General features: G+C 39.5%; 1 protein-coding gene across 1 annotated transcript in view; it reads left to right on the top strand.

The window, feature by feature from the left end:
• The first annotated feature begins 213 nt into the window (after nt 1–213).
• The window catches only part of LOC121954456 (multimerin-2-like), a 32,013-nt gene continuing 15,330 nt past the window's right edge, over nt 214–16,896 (top strand). The window contains 4 exon segments of the mRNA XM_042501956.1: nt 214–479; nt 12,710–12,832; nt 13,714–13,820; nt 14,803–14,883. Coding sequence (XP_042357890.1) covers nt 214–479; nt 12,710–12,832; nt 13,714–13,820; nt 14,803–14,883 — 577 coding nt within the window.

Below are 16,896 nucleotides of genomic sequence, written 5' to 3'. Positions count from 1 at the left end.
TCAAAAAGAGAACAAAACAGAAAAAATGTGGAAAAACAGGACGATAAAATGAGAGATTATATAGATTGAATGTATTCAGGAGGAGAAGAAGAGTGATGAAGGGGGCTAACCAGAGGAAACAGGAGGAGTGGCTCCTCCTCCTCTCTCTCTCTCTTCTCTCTCTCCTCCAGCTGTTTAAAAGCTGCTGGTGGTCGTGCGAGCGTCCACTCAGTGATGTGGAGGGCAGCAGACATGACGGCGGTGGGAGAACTGGTGCTGGTGTTGGGCTTACTGGTGAGCGCTCACTGTGAGGTGAGAGCACGAGACCCTGAGGTGGAGGAGGATGAAGAGGAGCTGGGAAGAAGAAGAGGAGGAGGAGGAGGAGGAGCATTGGGGGGGTTCGGGAGGGCACTGTTGCCCCCTCATCTCCAGAGGCTTCACCCCAGAGCGACTGAGACCCCGCCGCTGGGGGAGGGAGGGAACCACCCGGCCAGAAATGGGTGAGTCCAAAAAATATGATCTTAAGATCACTTACTACGTTATTTCTCTCATTCTGCTGTTTTTCCCTCCTGAAAAAGTTCATTTTTCTAAAGAGAGATGTGTGAAGTGAAAAATTGAGCTGAAGCTTGTATTCAGTTTGTAGTTTTCAGAACATGAATCAGTTTCTCTTTTGATAAGCCTGAAAGTCAAACAGTTAACACTTCCAGCTTCTCAGATGTAAGCCTTTGCTGTTTTTCAATGCTTTTTATCAGGCGTCACCTTGGAAACAGTGTATTCTGACAACAACAATGGAGAAAATAATCGGTCAATGAATAGAAGATTGAAATAATTGCTATTATTTTTAATTTATTCTCTGTATGTACAGTTCTGTTGTTTGCAGTAATATTAGAAAATCATAATTTCACCAGAAACAAGCATGGCACATGTGTAGTAAGAACAAAACTGTGATTAATTACAACATATTTAGATGATCATATCGATCCTTCCTGTCAGGTCCGCTCTCACCAAAAAAACAACCACGTAATTAAACTGTGCATGCAGCTTAATACGACTCATACTTGACAAAGTCTGCATAATGTTGCACAAATATCGAAGGCTGGGCGCAAAGTGCGATGGATGGGTCAAACAAACACAGGACTTTTACCCAAGAGACTGGCATTCGTGTCCTGAAGTCAGGCTTGACCTTTTTTTAATGACAGCATAGATTAGTGTTTGTACGTGCTACGTGTATGTTACATGACATACGTGACATTATTTTAGTCTAAAGTGCTTCTTTAATGCCAAACCATAATGTTTTTTTAACCTAACCAAGTAGTTTTAGAGCAGAACTGCGATAATTCATCACATTAAGGACGTGTTTAGAACTACAAGTGTTAGAGCAGTATTTGTCGTTTTGGGGCAGATCATGTAAGTCAATTTAGAAGTCAGGAGAAATCGACTTGCTCTGTGTTTTTTTCGGTATGAGAAAGCAATGTCCTTTTAGTAAGTCTCTCTCGAACATTTGAGATCTGAGCACCAACGATGTACTTTGAGTATCTCAAATTTATGTAGCTTTATATTTATCCTAAATGACATTTCAGAGAGAAATATTGAACTGTTACACTTCTGCTTTAATTTTGCAGTGACTGGCTGCTTTCAGATGAAAAAATTACGTTCAAAATATATAATAAAGGTATAAAATACGACACATTGTTAACTCCTGTAAACCTCTCACATGGTTTCGTTTCAGTTGTGATTTCTGGCTCAATAACTCACCCAGAAAATCTGAGATTAGAGAAAAGTCCAGAAAGTGAAAACAGATTTGTGTATCAGAACTTTGTTTCTTCTCTTCCATTAATCTTATCATGACCCCTCAGGTTTATCTGGTGACCCTTCGGAGGGGCCCTGACCTCTAGGTTGGGAACCACCAGACTAAACTAGATAACTGTATACAAAGTAGTTCAAGTAGCCTAAGTTTAGGTTGGTGGTGTTTGTGTTACCGGACGTTAAATATGGTTTGTTTTTGTTCAGCGGCTTGTGAGCTGATGTGAGTTTGATGACTGCAAACACCTGCAATGTTTTGTCTTACTATGAATCGTCCACTAATCGTCCTGTCCACATGTCCAAAATATCACTCTCTCACATTAACTTTCACAAAGGCCTCGCTAAAGAAGTGACGCTCGCACAGATGTCCTCACTTTCCCAAAATATTAAAGACTAAAACTTGATTTGGGCCTCACAAAGATAGAACAATAACACGTGCGCACACACACACACACACACACACACACATACACACACACACACACACACACACACACACACACACACACAGAATATTACCACACAGACATAAATGTTTTGACTGCCAGCATGCGTATAACAGGCTGCTACCACCCAGGCTGCTGCCGAGAGACACACGCACGCACGCACACACACACACACACACACACACACACACACACACACACACACACACACACACACACACACACACACACACACACACACACACACACACACAGCCCAGACGCCACACATTAATTTTATGATTTTATGAGTCTCGGACAGACTGTAGGAGTCCCCTCTGTTTGTCCTCCAGGTATTAGACCGAGCCGGTCCTCACAGGTTTCACACTGAGCAGAAAACAATCTTTAACTGCAGTTTATTGTTTCATGTGTAAAGTGAAAATAAAACCAGGACGTTAACGTCCGTCTGTCTGTCCACCACTCTGCTCCAGGCTTAAATATCTTTTAGCTGAGAATAGGTTTACCTGGTTTCCACGCCTCCAGTAATCCTCCATGTTTAAGATCATATTTCTTGCAATAGATTGAGGGTGTAGATTGGGGGCAGTAATTATTTATTGGAAGTTTGGGTATTTCTGCTTTCTGGTAAATTTTTTTGTTCGATTTAGCTGCTGTCGATTTTTTATGTTGAGCTCATTTTAACTTCTTCATATACTGCTGGCTCTCACAGGACAGCTACATTACAACCATATGGTGGTCTTATTGAATATGATGCATTTCTGTCAGTGAAAGCCAGCAGTATATGAAGAAGTTAAAATGAGCTCAACATAAAAAATCGACAGCAGCTAAATCGAACATGCACATTAATTCAGCAGTGGAAAAAACATCGAAATAGGACAATGAACAATGAACAATGAAAGAAGAAATGACCAAAAAATTAGCAATCAGTAAAAAGTACAAGTAAAAAAAAAAGAAAGAGAAAAAAGTTTAAATTTAAAAAAAAAGAAGAAGAATTGACATGGAAGAAGTGCTTAAAAATTAATACTTATGTTACTTAATTTTAAGTTTGTAATTTTGAACATTATAAATATATTTTCCCTAACTTTTTTTCCTAGACATTTTAGATAATCATCTTTATTGTCCACCAGGGTGGAAATCTGCACAGAAGACTGAACAATAAAATGCAGACAATCAGTTAGTAAAACAAACGCATAAACAGGTCATTAAGAAAACATTAACACATAAAATCAGTTCGTATCACTGTCTGTGGTTTAAAACTCATCATGCACTTTGTTGAGTTTGTTAAGTTTGAAAATATTGCACCGGTTTGGTTTAAATACTTGTGGAAGGCGTCTGGAAGCATCACAAAGAAAATGATGCCGCTCCAGGTTTCATAGGGTTAAGTATATTTGTCGATAATAGGCAATGTACTTTTATTTATGTAAGGTTTGAATGCAGGACTTTAACTTCTAGTGGTGTATATTGACAGTGTGATATTAGTACTTTTACTTCAGTGAAGAATCCAAATACTTCTTCTTCCTCTGGATCTTAAACAACAGGCTCATCCTGAGGTTGCAGGATTTATTATTCACCACAATGTACAAAGACAACACTTTGACATCTACTCAGACCAACATTATCATGTTTGCATCTTTAATTGATCGCAGGGGAGTGCTGTTTTATGGACTCCACCTGCATGCACTTCCTGTCTGTGTGATCTCCAATCATTCCTGAAATACTTCACTAAATGCTGCTCCCAAAGGCGACCCATAATCCTCCTTTTCTTTATTAGCTGCGTCTGACGAGATCTAAACACGAGAATGTGAGAGATGAAGAGATGTATCTTAATGGGACCTGGAGGTTTAATGTTTGCATTTTTTTCCTCCTTTATTGCTAAACCTGCTTTTTGTATTACTTGTGCTTGATTTTTAGTGGCAAGATGTTGAAGTATGGATAAAAGTGTAGTAGGGTTCATAAAGATAAATGTGATAGGTCACATGATGCTGTGGATATGCGCTTGTCAGTAGCAACTAGCTCTCTCAGGTATGATGCAGCAGGCGCTATGAGAGGTGTTATTGCGTCGCATAACTCTTCGAAAGTTGAGCGGATCATCTGGAAGTTTTGAATCCACAATTTCTCCGTGAAATCTTGAACTATCACCTCCCAGAAATCCCTCATACGTGGCCATAAGGGGCTCGCCTTTCCATTATCACTCGCTTAACACATCTACGTGGCCTTTGATTGGAAATAATGACGGCTCGTGTGGCGGCTGCAATAGAAATAAACCTGCTAATGTTTTGAACACCCATCACCATGGTTACTGGAATGTTATAGCGACAGGAGAAGTCACATAACATCAACAACATTTTTCATTAGATTTAGGAAGGAAAAGTTGTTCAAAAACGTGTTTCTGATACTAAATAAGAGGATTAAGTGTCTGGAGTGTGTTCACAAAGGCCTCCGTCATTATTCTGAACTACATCCATACATTACACTGCAGGACTCGTCCACAGTTTCCCCGATAAAATGATCCTCGAGGGCTTTTAGCAAAACAACCCTCCATTAGCTCAAAGACCCCCCCGCTCTTTAAACTGCTGCTTTAATCACGTCGTTCACAAACGGAGCTCTTTGTGCTGCGAGTCGCCGCTGTGTTGCTGTAATGGAGAGCAGCTTTTTCAGGTTTGCCGTGTTGTTTTTAGCCGCAGCGTTATCATTGCTGGCTGAGGAGAGAGCGGGGGCACACGTGCTACAGAGGTCAGAGGTCAACGGGTAGTTAAGTGCTGATGAAGTGGAGGTGGACAAGTTTGTCATTTGGCGGCAAGAAGAGAAAATCTGAAGCTTTAAAGGAACTTAAAGAAACGTTCTTCTCCTCCTGAAACGGTGTTTTAATTTTTTTATTGGTTGACTTTTTTGTACTCTTATAATGTCTAATTTTATTTTAATGCCAAATTTTCTTAATTGTTTACTGTTTTACCCACCAGCTGGTTGAAACATCGCAATTTGCTAAAATCTGGTGCATTACATCTCCCCTTAATTTAAATTAGGTTAATAATCTTTTCGCGTTGTCCCTGTTCCAATAAAAAAAAAAAAAAAACAACCTTTTAACACATCAGTTATCTCACGCTGCGTTTGGGCACCTTTTACAATCATTATAGCCTCTAAAACCTGAGAAAAATGTTTTGCACGTTCTTGAGGTCATTTTCTTGTTTGTTTTGTTTTTTACTCATTTTTTGGACCATTTTTTGCGAAGATGCTCGTCGCCCTCCAGTGTTTTAGAGAGAAATCAAGCCGATATGCTTACGTTTCAAAGGGTTAACTAGTCATCCGTCATTGCTGCTTCTGTCAGCTGTCAGATGTATAAGAATTGCCAGAAAACCATCCTGGCTTGCATACTGCAAAATCCAGCCAGATGCACGAGAACATCCTGGTATTTTTGGTGTACTGCATCTGACATACTGTGAATTGGGACGTACTAAATATATTTCTGGCATGTATGGTAGTATGGGTACTGGCATGCAGAGTTGCTCTATTGTCTCATCTTGCGTCCTTCATCCTCTTCGGCTGCTTGAATCGCTGCTGATCTTTTAATCGAAGGCCTCGCTGAAATCCTTTCAAAGTAAAAGTTCACCCATCTTGAGCAGAAGAAGAAGCTCCAAAAGCAGGCAGTTTTCAGATCAAAGTGAGCAGAAGCTGCAGATAATGTGACCATGAAGGCATCATTTACTGCTCATTCAGCCATTATCAGGACACACAGCTGGCAGATGAAAGGACGACACTCAGCGTCCAAAGAAAAAGATATAAAGGCGGTGTTGTTGTTATCAGACTGAAGATCATGCAGGTGGATCAATTCTGCAGCTCAGACGGTGAATCTGAACATGACTAACAGGCAGATAAGGTCTTTTCTTGGAGAATGGGGATACATATCTGAGAGCTGATGTTTAGATCGAGAATCCTCAGGGCTTTTTTGATTTGGTATTCACTGAAGGACAAAAAAACCCAGAAAAAGTAAATAAACAACTTTAATAACAACAGCACAAAAGCTGGAGAGAAAGAAGGACGTTTGTCAGTGTGTCAGACACACAGATAAATATGCAAAGTCTGCAGGCCACATTTCCTTTAAACTTTCTGCAGATGTTGCTGCTCTCCCTCAGATTTTCATCACTCCACGACCTTTTCCTGTAGCGCCCCCCTCAGGACAAACTGCTGATATCTGAGTGAATCCTGCCGATCCCTTAGTATCATCTACAGATCCCTCCAGTCCTCTGCTCTTTGTTTGGTCCTCATGGATCCTTTGGTCTTCAGACGTTGGCTCACTCACAAACATCTTTCACATCTGAACTCTTGGACCTGCAGCAGAAACCCTGCAGCTCCTCCGTCTCTCTCAGGACGAGTCTGGCTCCCGCTCTGAAACTCAGATCTCTTTCTTACACGCTCATTAAAACACGGCTAAAAAGTGACAGTTTTACAGACCGCAGCTGTGTGGTTGTGACGCTCTGAGGCTCAGCCCCAAATAAAGCAGAGATGTCCTCTGGGCTGTTTGGACAAAGAGACGCTGCGTCTTCCACAATGACTGACAGCACAAAATTAAACCAAATGACTGGACGTTTGTGTTGGAAAGTCTCCACAGTTTCTCTTCAGTCTGATTTGTTCAGCACAAACCAGCAATTATTTTGTCATCTCTTGTAACTGTGGGACCTATTTTAATCACGAAAACACAACAACAAAAGAGACATAAAATGGCTACAAAGCGTCATAACTTTCAGTCTGGGGTCTTTCTCCCAGGCTTTGAAATGTGGCTAAATACATACAAAAGAGATCAGCTCCCCTGCAGAGACATGAGCTCCCCACAAAAATGATACATAAACAGTATTTTGTCAGTGAAATGTTCCTTTAATATTCTCTGTATAAACTGAAGTGTATTGACAGTAAATTTATGCACAAAGGGTGTATCATATGTGTGCGCAATGTGTCCATTGCTGTAGAATATTACATAACGTGATTTTATATTAGAATATTTGAAGTTGTTTGTTTTGCATTTATTTATTACCAGGACTTTAAATGTGATTTTGAACACATTTTATTTTTTTTTTCTTCTTTTTTTTCTGTTATTATTAATGGTCCTGTTATATATATATATATATATATATATATATGTGTGTGTATGTATATATATATATATATATTATATATATTATATATTATATTATATTATATTATGGATGCTCTCACACTGTTAGAGAAGATGATATATTTTATTTTGCAATAAAAAAGGGGGCTGAGAAGTATCTGAGTCATTAATAATATTTGCCTTAAAATAAATAATACAGATTAACAGGACCATTAATAATAACAGAAAAAAATAAATACATTAAAACAAAGTGAATCACTTGTTTAAAACAGAGTCTGGAAAAGCTCTTATCATCTATTAAATTCATTTTGAAAAATTGAAGCACTTTAGGCAAATACTTTAGGAAACTGCAATCATTTATCACAAAAGTAACTCGTGATATCAGCTAAATATCATCTTCTCTAACAGTGTGAGAGCATCCATGTAGGATCCTCAGTGATCCAACATAAACATCCCATCATATAGTTTATGATCAGATTTTTAGAAGAGGCGTCACGTTGGTCAAACAGCTCGTGTCTCATTTCAGAACAAAACTCCTCACAGAACATCTTATCAGTAAACTTTAGAGGAGGATCCCAGAGGAGCTTTGTGCCAAATCTGTCGAAAATCGGGTAACTGGCAGGTAAACATCATCTGATAATTTGCAGGGTTTTTACAAATATTTTTTCTCAGGCTGAAAAAGGACAGAGGAGAAGATATCTCAGCTTAAGCTGCGTCATGTGAAGGTGAAAACATGGACAGAGAGAGAAAAGCTTTAGCTGCTGTGAGTTCAGTCTGACAGGACAAGTTAAACTGAAGATGAAGATTAAAGATTTATTCTCTGATGTTGTTCCAGCGCCCTTAAATCTCTACTTTTCCTCTCAGTCCACTCCTGGTGTTTTCTAACTCACCTGTGCGTGAACGAGCTCTGAGCTGCCAACGCTGCTTACTATCAATTATACTCTGCATAAATATTTTACTGTTGAACGCTAGTCACAGGTCAGAGGTCACATGGATGGTGTGTTTACAGAGAGCAGGACTTTGACACTTGAGACCGGGTACAAATGACGAGGAGGGACCTTTTGTCCATAGCTCTTTGTGTGTGTGTGTGTGTCAGGAAGTGACACCACAGGAAATAACGTGGGGCTTTTCTGAGCCAGAGGGGTTTGTTCACATGTAGAAACAATGGATTTATAATTATACTTATGTGTAATACTCTCACCAGATCCTGTTTCTACCTCGTTACTGCAATCTGTTTGCTTACTTACTGTTTTGCTACCTGTTTACATCTCTGTATTTAGTACTTCGCATTACACCTATACATTATTACATGCCTGTTTACATTATAGTTTATTCGCCTTCCAATGACGGTACCTCTGTCTACCAAAATATATTTGAAATGTTATGTTATATTTCATCCCTATGTTGGAACATCTGCACTATTTAATGTTTTAGATTCTCTTTTTTTGTTGATTTTCTTTTCTCTATACATGTTTAATGAGCATTGGCGCATATTCCCCAATGAAATGACTTTGCTCTTTAAAAACTAGGTCTCTGGAGAAACACAGTGAGTTGAAGCTGTATTGCAATGGTTCCCAAATACTGGTATGTGGACCAGTACTGGGCCACATAATATTTTCTACCAAACCACAAGGAAACCATATGACTCCGCAAAAAGAAAGAATTGGAATCAGCAATGGGGTGCCACAGGTGTCTATTCTTGGCCCACTGCTATTTACATTATACATAAATATCAATCTTCTTCCTAATCAGTGTTTTGATATCAGTGTTCATGCAGATGATGCAGTTTTATATCCCTAACCCAGCCTTTAACTCATCTCCATCTTTTCCAATTATCACTTATTAATAATAAACTTGTTTGAAATGCAAATAAGCCAAAGTAGTGTTCTTTACCTTTAAAACTCTACTGTTAAAAATACTTAATAGCTCTTCTCTCATTTAAATATACATGACTCAGTGACGGCATAACCTCGGATATTTCATATGCACACACTAATCTTTGCAGAACTGATTTAGCTGTCAGTCATGTAAAATCAATGTTTTTATGGCATCAAATAACCAAATACCAAACTTATAAAAAAAAGCACTGTTGAACATACAGCAGTGTGATAAGAACCATTTAAAATGACATGGGAAAATGTTATTGACTTTCTTCTGTGCTCTTTCCTTTCAGTTTCAAGCTTTGAAGTGTTCTCACTGATAAGATGTGGAGAACGATTAGACTTGGTAATTATCTCCTTCCCCCGGTCCAGAACAACTTTGTCAATATGAAAAAAAAAACAGTTTGTGGTCGACCCACAGAGTTAGATCAGGAGGAGGATCAGTAAAAAAAATGTATGAAGTAGAGCAGAACCACGCTCTGTCTGCTTTAAATGGTTTCTCATGATGAGGAGGATTATCGAGCCGCTCCAAAGCACATCAGATTACATACACTTACGTGTGCATGCTCTGGTTCAAGATGGAGAATATTTGACTGTTTTAACAGAAAATAGAGGGATGTTGATCTCTGACTGAAAAATGGGATAATGTGAGTCCGTGTTTGTTTACTGAACGTGTTTGGAAAAAGAGTCACTTCCAGGAACAGGCGGATGATTGTGAAATGTGAAAGTGGAGCTGAACTCTCAGAGCTGTTGGTGACACTCAGACGGACTCAAGCAGACAGGAAGTGATCAGGCAAACAGTCCAACGTCAACATTACAACATTACAGTGAACACACACCAACATCATGCAGGGGCGACTCCACACAGGATTAGACGGAGGGGGCAAGAGGTAAAAAGCAAACGGGACAGTGGCCAATGAAAACAAACAGAACCCAAAAAACACCAGTTCAGCGACGACTGCACAAGTACAGAAATAAAACACACACATAAAATCAAACACGTTTCATTCCCACTGATCAGTTTCCAAATAGATTTTCCAAATTGATTTTCCTTTCAGACAGGTTCAGATTTTAAATGCTGTTTCCAGATTGTGTTACAGTTTAGCAACTTGATAATGATAAAATGAAATAATAAAAAAATATGTTAAGACTTCCTTTAAGGTACAGGAAATGAATGAATGGCAACTTTGAATACTCTAATCTGAAATGATATCAATATTGAGCTGCTTTTTGCAACTCCAAATATCTGCTTTGTGGTGGTTTTGCATCTCTTTGTGGTCACTTTGCATCCCTTTGTAGTTGCTCTGTCCTCTTTGTGACTGCTTTGCATCTGTCATCATTTTAAGTCCTTTAAATTTCACATCTCTCTGGTTGTTTTGGATCTTTCTGTTGTTGCTTTGCATCTGTTTTTTTTTGGCTTGACATTTCTTTTTAGGCAATTTTATGTCTCTTTGTAGTCGCTTTCCATCTCTTCATGGTCGTTTTGAAACTCTCATCGCTTTGCATTTGTCTCGGTTGTTTTGCTTTCTTGTAGCCATTTTGAGTCTGAAGTTATGTATGTCTCTTTGGGGTTGTTTTGCATCTCTTGGAGGTTGTTTTACATCTCTTTGTGGTTGTTTTGCATCTCTTTGTGGTTGTTTTACATCTCTTTGTGGTTGCTTTGCGAGTCTTTGTGGTTGTTTTGTGTGTCTTTGTTGTTGTTTTGCATCTCTTTGTGGTTGTTTTGCATCTCTTTGTGGTTATTTTGCGTGTCTTTGCGGTTGTTTTGCGTGTCTTTGCGGTTGTTTTGCGTGTCTTTGTGGTTGTTTTGCGAGTGTTTGCGGTTGTTTTGTGTGTCTTTGTGGTTGTTTTGCGTGTCTTTGCAGTTGTTTTGCGTGTCTTTGTGGTTGTTTTGCGTGTCTTTGTGGTTGTTTTACATTGCTTTATTGTATTTTTTGTTATTGTTGTTGTTTCAGTCTCTTTTAAGTTGTTTTAAGACTCTTAAAGACATCTGCTTGACTTTTCAACCAAAAAACCTGCACACAGAGACTTTTTGGTCCAGGGGCCCCAGGCCTCGCCACCCCTGTCCACCCATCTTGATTAGTGATCAAGTGTTTTCCAGATAATCCATGAGTTTTTAAGTGTAAATGTGTCTTTTGTTTGTTGAATGTTCCAAAGCCATAAATTAAAAACCCCTCTGGGCTCTCCACTGTGACATCATGGAGTGTGTTTCTGTGCACACACACACACACACACACACACACACACACACACACACTGCTGTCACTGTGGTCTGTGGTGAGTCAGAGGTTCTGCAGGGTGACCCCGTCAAAACACCAAACACACCTTATCTGACGTCTGTGCCCCCGTGACCTCATAGCACACTCGTGTTTATAATCGGCTTTATTCACCACAGCTGCCCAGTGCCTCTGAGTGACGCCTCCGTGTGTGTGCGAGAGAGTGAATTTATTATATTTAAATTCATTTATAACACCTTGTCCTAAGATCTTTATGTTCAGACTCAAACTAACCGTGAAATTAGCTACTAACAAGTATTGTGTGTTCATGCATGTCTGATTTATCTTCTTCCTCTGTGCCATAGAGCTCCCTAAAAAACACGTCACCGAGCCACACTGTTGGCACAGCGTGACAGGTTTCTTCATCACCATGAACACACACCGCTGTTTATTTTGACTCCGTCTCACACACACTGTCCTGCTGACACAAATTCTCACAGAGCACCAAATGTGGATTAATGCGTTGCTGAAAATAGACCCCAAAAAATACACTTTTCCCTCCTGTTTGTTTGTTAAAAACAGGAGGAAAAAGTGTTCAAGAACTTACTGAGATGTTTTTAAAAACATGAAACTTTATGTGTGTGTTGTTAAAGATTTAAATCTCCAGTAGGAACTAATGGGAGAGGAAGTCAGCCGGTACTAAGAGATGGATTAACATGTTAACATATTAAGAAGAAAAATATATATAAAATTACCAGCCTAAAACTTACTAAAATAACCAAAAAGCTTGTTCACCACATTAAGTTTAAATAAATATCTGCACATATTTTTGTATTATTGAACAAATACAACTCCCGTGAGACACACAGCAACATCTAAGAATTATGGGAGCTGTAGTTGATCAATGCATGTAAAATAAGTCTAAAAGTATTGTAGTCTGTTAAAGGAATAGTTCAACAATTTGGAAAATTCGCCCCTCCTCTTCCTCTCTGAAAGCCTCTTTCTGTCCCTCCAGCAGCTCTGAAGCTCACCGATTCATGTTATTTCTGCTTTGTTTTATCTGCACAAAAAGTGTTAAAACCAAATATTTGTCAAACTAATTCTTTCAGTTAACTGTTGGTGGTCAGGTGAGGTGAGGACAACATGTTTGACCTTTGACTCCAAACAGGAAGCGGCCAATAACAAACTGCAAGCAAGAAAATTCTTTTAAGTGACGTCGTCTGTCGACTTGAGACAACATCAGCGTCCTGACTCTGTGTGTGTGTGTGTGTGTGTGTGTAGGAACTGGTGTGCTTTCGTGCAGAGGCGTATGGTTACCATGGCGGTGGTGTGTGGAACAGAGCAGTACACCATCAAGTCTCAGAGTCGATGTCCGAGCGGGACGCCAGACTGTCATCTGGTCATGTGAGTAAATAATGATAATCATATGTGTCAGTGGTGAAGGAAGTATTCACATCCTTTAAGTCCAGTCTGAAGGATTTAGGGACATATATTGGAAGAAATGGAGTATAATATAATAACTTGCAACTTTAACTGTATAATTCCTCTGTTGCACCTTTTTTTATTGTATTTTTACTGTATTTTCCATTAATTATTTGTATTATCCAAATTTAGATATAAGGACTTTTAAAGGAAGAAGGAACTTCTTTAGATATTTTTCCAATACAAATCAAAAGTTTCTAAATTCTTTTAACCTTTGTTTTTCGCACGGATATTATTTATAAATAACCCAAACTAATTTCACTGCCAATCTGCAGCTCGATCTGAACACTTTCCTCCTTCAAAGATTAAAGCTTTGGGGTAAAAAAAGCAAATGTACATCTGAAGTAAAATATGATCAGAAGTGACAGAAATAGTTAATAAAAAATACCAAACTAACAGACTGGAACGTTTCCTGAAAACTGATCCAGAGTCCCAACATCTCCCCTAAAAACCTCATTATTTAAATTAGATTTTAAATTTTCCACTCGTTCGCTTCAGCTGAGGCAATGAGGACGCGATAAGGAGTTCATACAAACTATGTGCACTCACGAAACCCCATCAGATCATTAATCTGCACTGTTTGACTTCAGTTCCTGGAAAGTTTCTGGAGAAGTGACGTTTTAATTCTGACCCGACGACAAGTCTGACATCAGATCCCCGTCCACTCGTTCCAGCAGTTTTCTGTCTCAGCGATGTTTTGGATCTTTTAAATTCAATTTCAGGTGTTTTTTTAGTTTCAAATTTGACCTTGTGGAGTTATTTTACCGCCGTGTGTGCGCGTGCATGTGTGTGTGTGTGTGCAGGTACAAGCAGTCCACTCGGCCGGTCTACAGACAGAAGCAGGAGATCGTCACCGCTCTGCTGTGGCGCTGCTGTCCCGGACACGGAGGAGACAACTGTGAGGACACAGGTGGGTCAGCAGGAGCATCACTTTGCTGTTACTGTCTCTTGTTGCCGTGGTAACAACAGTTAAGTTCTGTAACTGTCACGTGTTGCAGGACATGAAACGCACGTCACACTGCATACAGGTGTTGAATGAAAGATTTTTGGGGTGATTGTTGTGTTTCAAAGTAATAAATATCTGTAAAAAAAAAAAAACAACTGTAAATGTACAAATACAGGACAAACAACAGAAAGGAGAAGAAGCAATTCAAACACTGACAGTTTTTCGTACCGCAACATCTTTGTCAAACAAACATCCATGTCAACAAAAACTATGCAAACAAACAAGTTGGGTATGTAACAATGTTTTTTAATTTAATAATTTCACAATATTTAATGTACAAAAATAATGTAAAAGTATTGTACAATACACAATTAAAGACGAAAAGCTTTTAAAGTTGCTGTCCAGTCTACGCTGACATGTGAGCATGTTTTAAGAGTCAGTTAAAATGTTAAAATCAGACAGACAGTCATTAATACGAAGGCCATAATGTTTGGAGCTCGTCCGAGGGACCACTGATGTGTCAGTTTAACTCGTGCTCGATGATAAATTTAATAAACTCAGATGCTTGTGTGGGAAACGAACCAAACGTCTGGTTTCAGTGTGTTTCTGAATAGAAACTTGACCCTTCATACAACTCTGCTCTATTTTTCCCCACAGGAGTCTATTTTTACAGAAACGGACAAACTTTGGTATCGCTCCGGAACTTAATGTAGTCCAGATTGTGTGTGTGGGAAACCGCAGTGTTTACCAGATATCTGAGGGAGGACGTCCTCTCTTCTATTCTCAGTCTCTCCTTTTGTTCCTGTCAAAGTTTATCAATGAAAACAAAAAAGTGCTTTCTTTTGATGCTTAAGCTGTCAGTCAGGAGAGGATTTACATATATATATATACTGTACGTGTGTGTGTTTGCAATGTGTTCAGAGCTTGATGTTTTTGTCTCTGACAGTTTCGGATGCACAGCTGGATTCTGCAAGTCTGACTGCGATCGAAGGATCTGAACCAGTGAGAACAGAGCTCCACGCGTCAGGTACGACGACACTGCTCACCTCCACACGTGAATGCAGGACACACACACACACACACACACACACACACACACACACACACACACATGCACGTACATCCTTCATTAATAGTGTCAGAGCAGTCTGACTCATTCGTGCCTTTTTTAACAAAGTTAGGAAGCGGTGAAGTGCAGAGTGACACAACGCTTCGATAAACCTTCAGCTCAGGTCAGGAGGAGGTCTGCCCTCCCTCCCCCAGGGGAAGAGGGTGTGGGCGAGCCGCTCCAGAAAGGCGTAACCACTAAGGTCAAACCCCCCCACAAACAGTGACTCACACTCTGAATATGGAGTACCAGTACTGTCAAACACTGTACGGAGAGGTCAGAGGTCACAGCGGCCTGACTGTGGATGAATGTTTCTGTGACCTGGTGAAATAAAGGAAGAGCGCTGACGGGACGTTTGTTTGTTTTAACTTCAGGTGACATATTTGAGATTCAGAGGTGAACGCGCTGTGTTTTTATATGTCGGCCCCTCACTCTTGAGGTGCTGACGACCTTCCGCTTTACATTTCATTTGGATGAGCTCGGCTCTGTGTTCATCTGTGCAGGAAACAATCACCCGAAATGTCTGCAAACAGCTCAGTCCAGAGACGACGCAATCACCAGAATAAATTTCAGGCCTAAATGCACCAACAGAGCGGTTTTATAATAAAAAGGCTAAAAAGTGAAGCTATTCTGTTGGCAGAAATAATGTCTGAGGGCTTTTTTTTAAGTAGACGTTGAGTTTAAATATTTGTTTTCATGTCTGAAAAACCGTGGCGAGTGGTGTTTAAAGTCAGTGTGACCATTGGTACCATCCACAACTTTTCTCAATAGTAACACGAACATATTTGATCTAATGTGTAACGAGCTTTCTTTAGACTTGTTCCTATTTAAATCTGCACACGTTTTGATTTTAAGTTTCCTATTTATTTTACTAATCACTGCAGATCTCTGCTGTACTTACTGAAGCGTTGCTCAGAGGACTCTTTGTCTCTTTCTGCCGTTTTTTTTTTTTCAGCCCGGCCAGATCGTTGTACAGTGTTTTGTTTTCCAAAGTAACATCGGTAGTGCACATAACATGAAATATTTGTGCAATGAGTGACACAGAGAACTCCGAGAATCAAAACAGTCGATGTTTTTGGAAAGAATTCAGACTAAAATAGACCTTTGGCCTTTAGAGGCTTGATTTAACAAAGAAAGGCAAACAAAGAGGCAGTTACATGCACACACACACCTCGACATGGTACAGTCCGCTCCCACCACGCCTCCGATTGAACTGATTTCCTGCGAGCTGAAGTCGACGTAATTAAATCATCAGCAGAGCCGCGGCCGAGCAGAAAAGGACTGGACACAATAACAGGAACATAAAATACAAACGCCTCAGAGGTGAGTCATCGCAGTAAACTTTACAACCTGCGCGCAGATCAGATCTGCAGCAGGTGTTTCTGTGATTGTGTGCACCTCCTGCACGCCAAGAGAGCCCAGACACTGTTACACATTTTAAGACAAACACCGTCACATGTTGAGTCGAAAACGTCATGAGAGTGAAAAACAGTGTGATAAACAATGAGCTGAAATTCAATCTAGAGATCATTAAATATTCAGCAGATCATTCGATACCAGAGACACACAACGCTAATTTCATACACTGATCATGTTTATATGTACAAAATATTCACAAAACCCAATGCCAATATCACGGTGTATCTTAATCAGTCTTTTAACGGTCTGGTTTTAATGGTTTACTTAAAGTATATATTAACACAACTTTTTAGTCTTTCCTTGTGGTAACTTAATTTTGTGTTTTTTGTGTTTAATATTGTTTGTTTTGGAGTTGTATATTTTGATTTTGTATTTTTTGTTCTATGTTGTCGATCTGTAACTTTTGTTGCTGCCTGTCTTAGCCAGGACACTCTTGAAAAAGATATTTTTAATCCTAAGAGGATTTTCTGGTTAAATAAAGGTTAAGTAAATAAATCAAAAATGACAGTTCTT

Source organism: Plectropomus leopardus, chromosome 15, assembly GCF_008729295.1.
Source record: "Plectropomus leopardus isolate mb chromosome 15, YSFRI_Pleo_2.0, whole genome shotgun sequence".
Classification (NCBI taxonomy): Eukaryota; Metazoa; Chordata; class Actinopteri; order Perciformes; family Serranidae; genus Plectropomus; species Plectropomus leopardus.
This window is presented reverse-complemented; position numbering and strand designations above follow the sequence as displayed.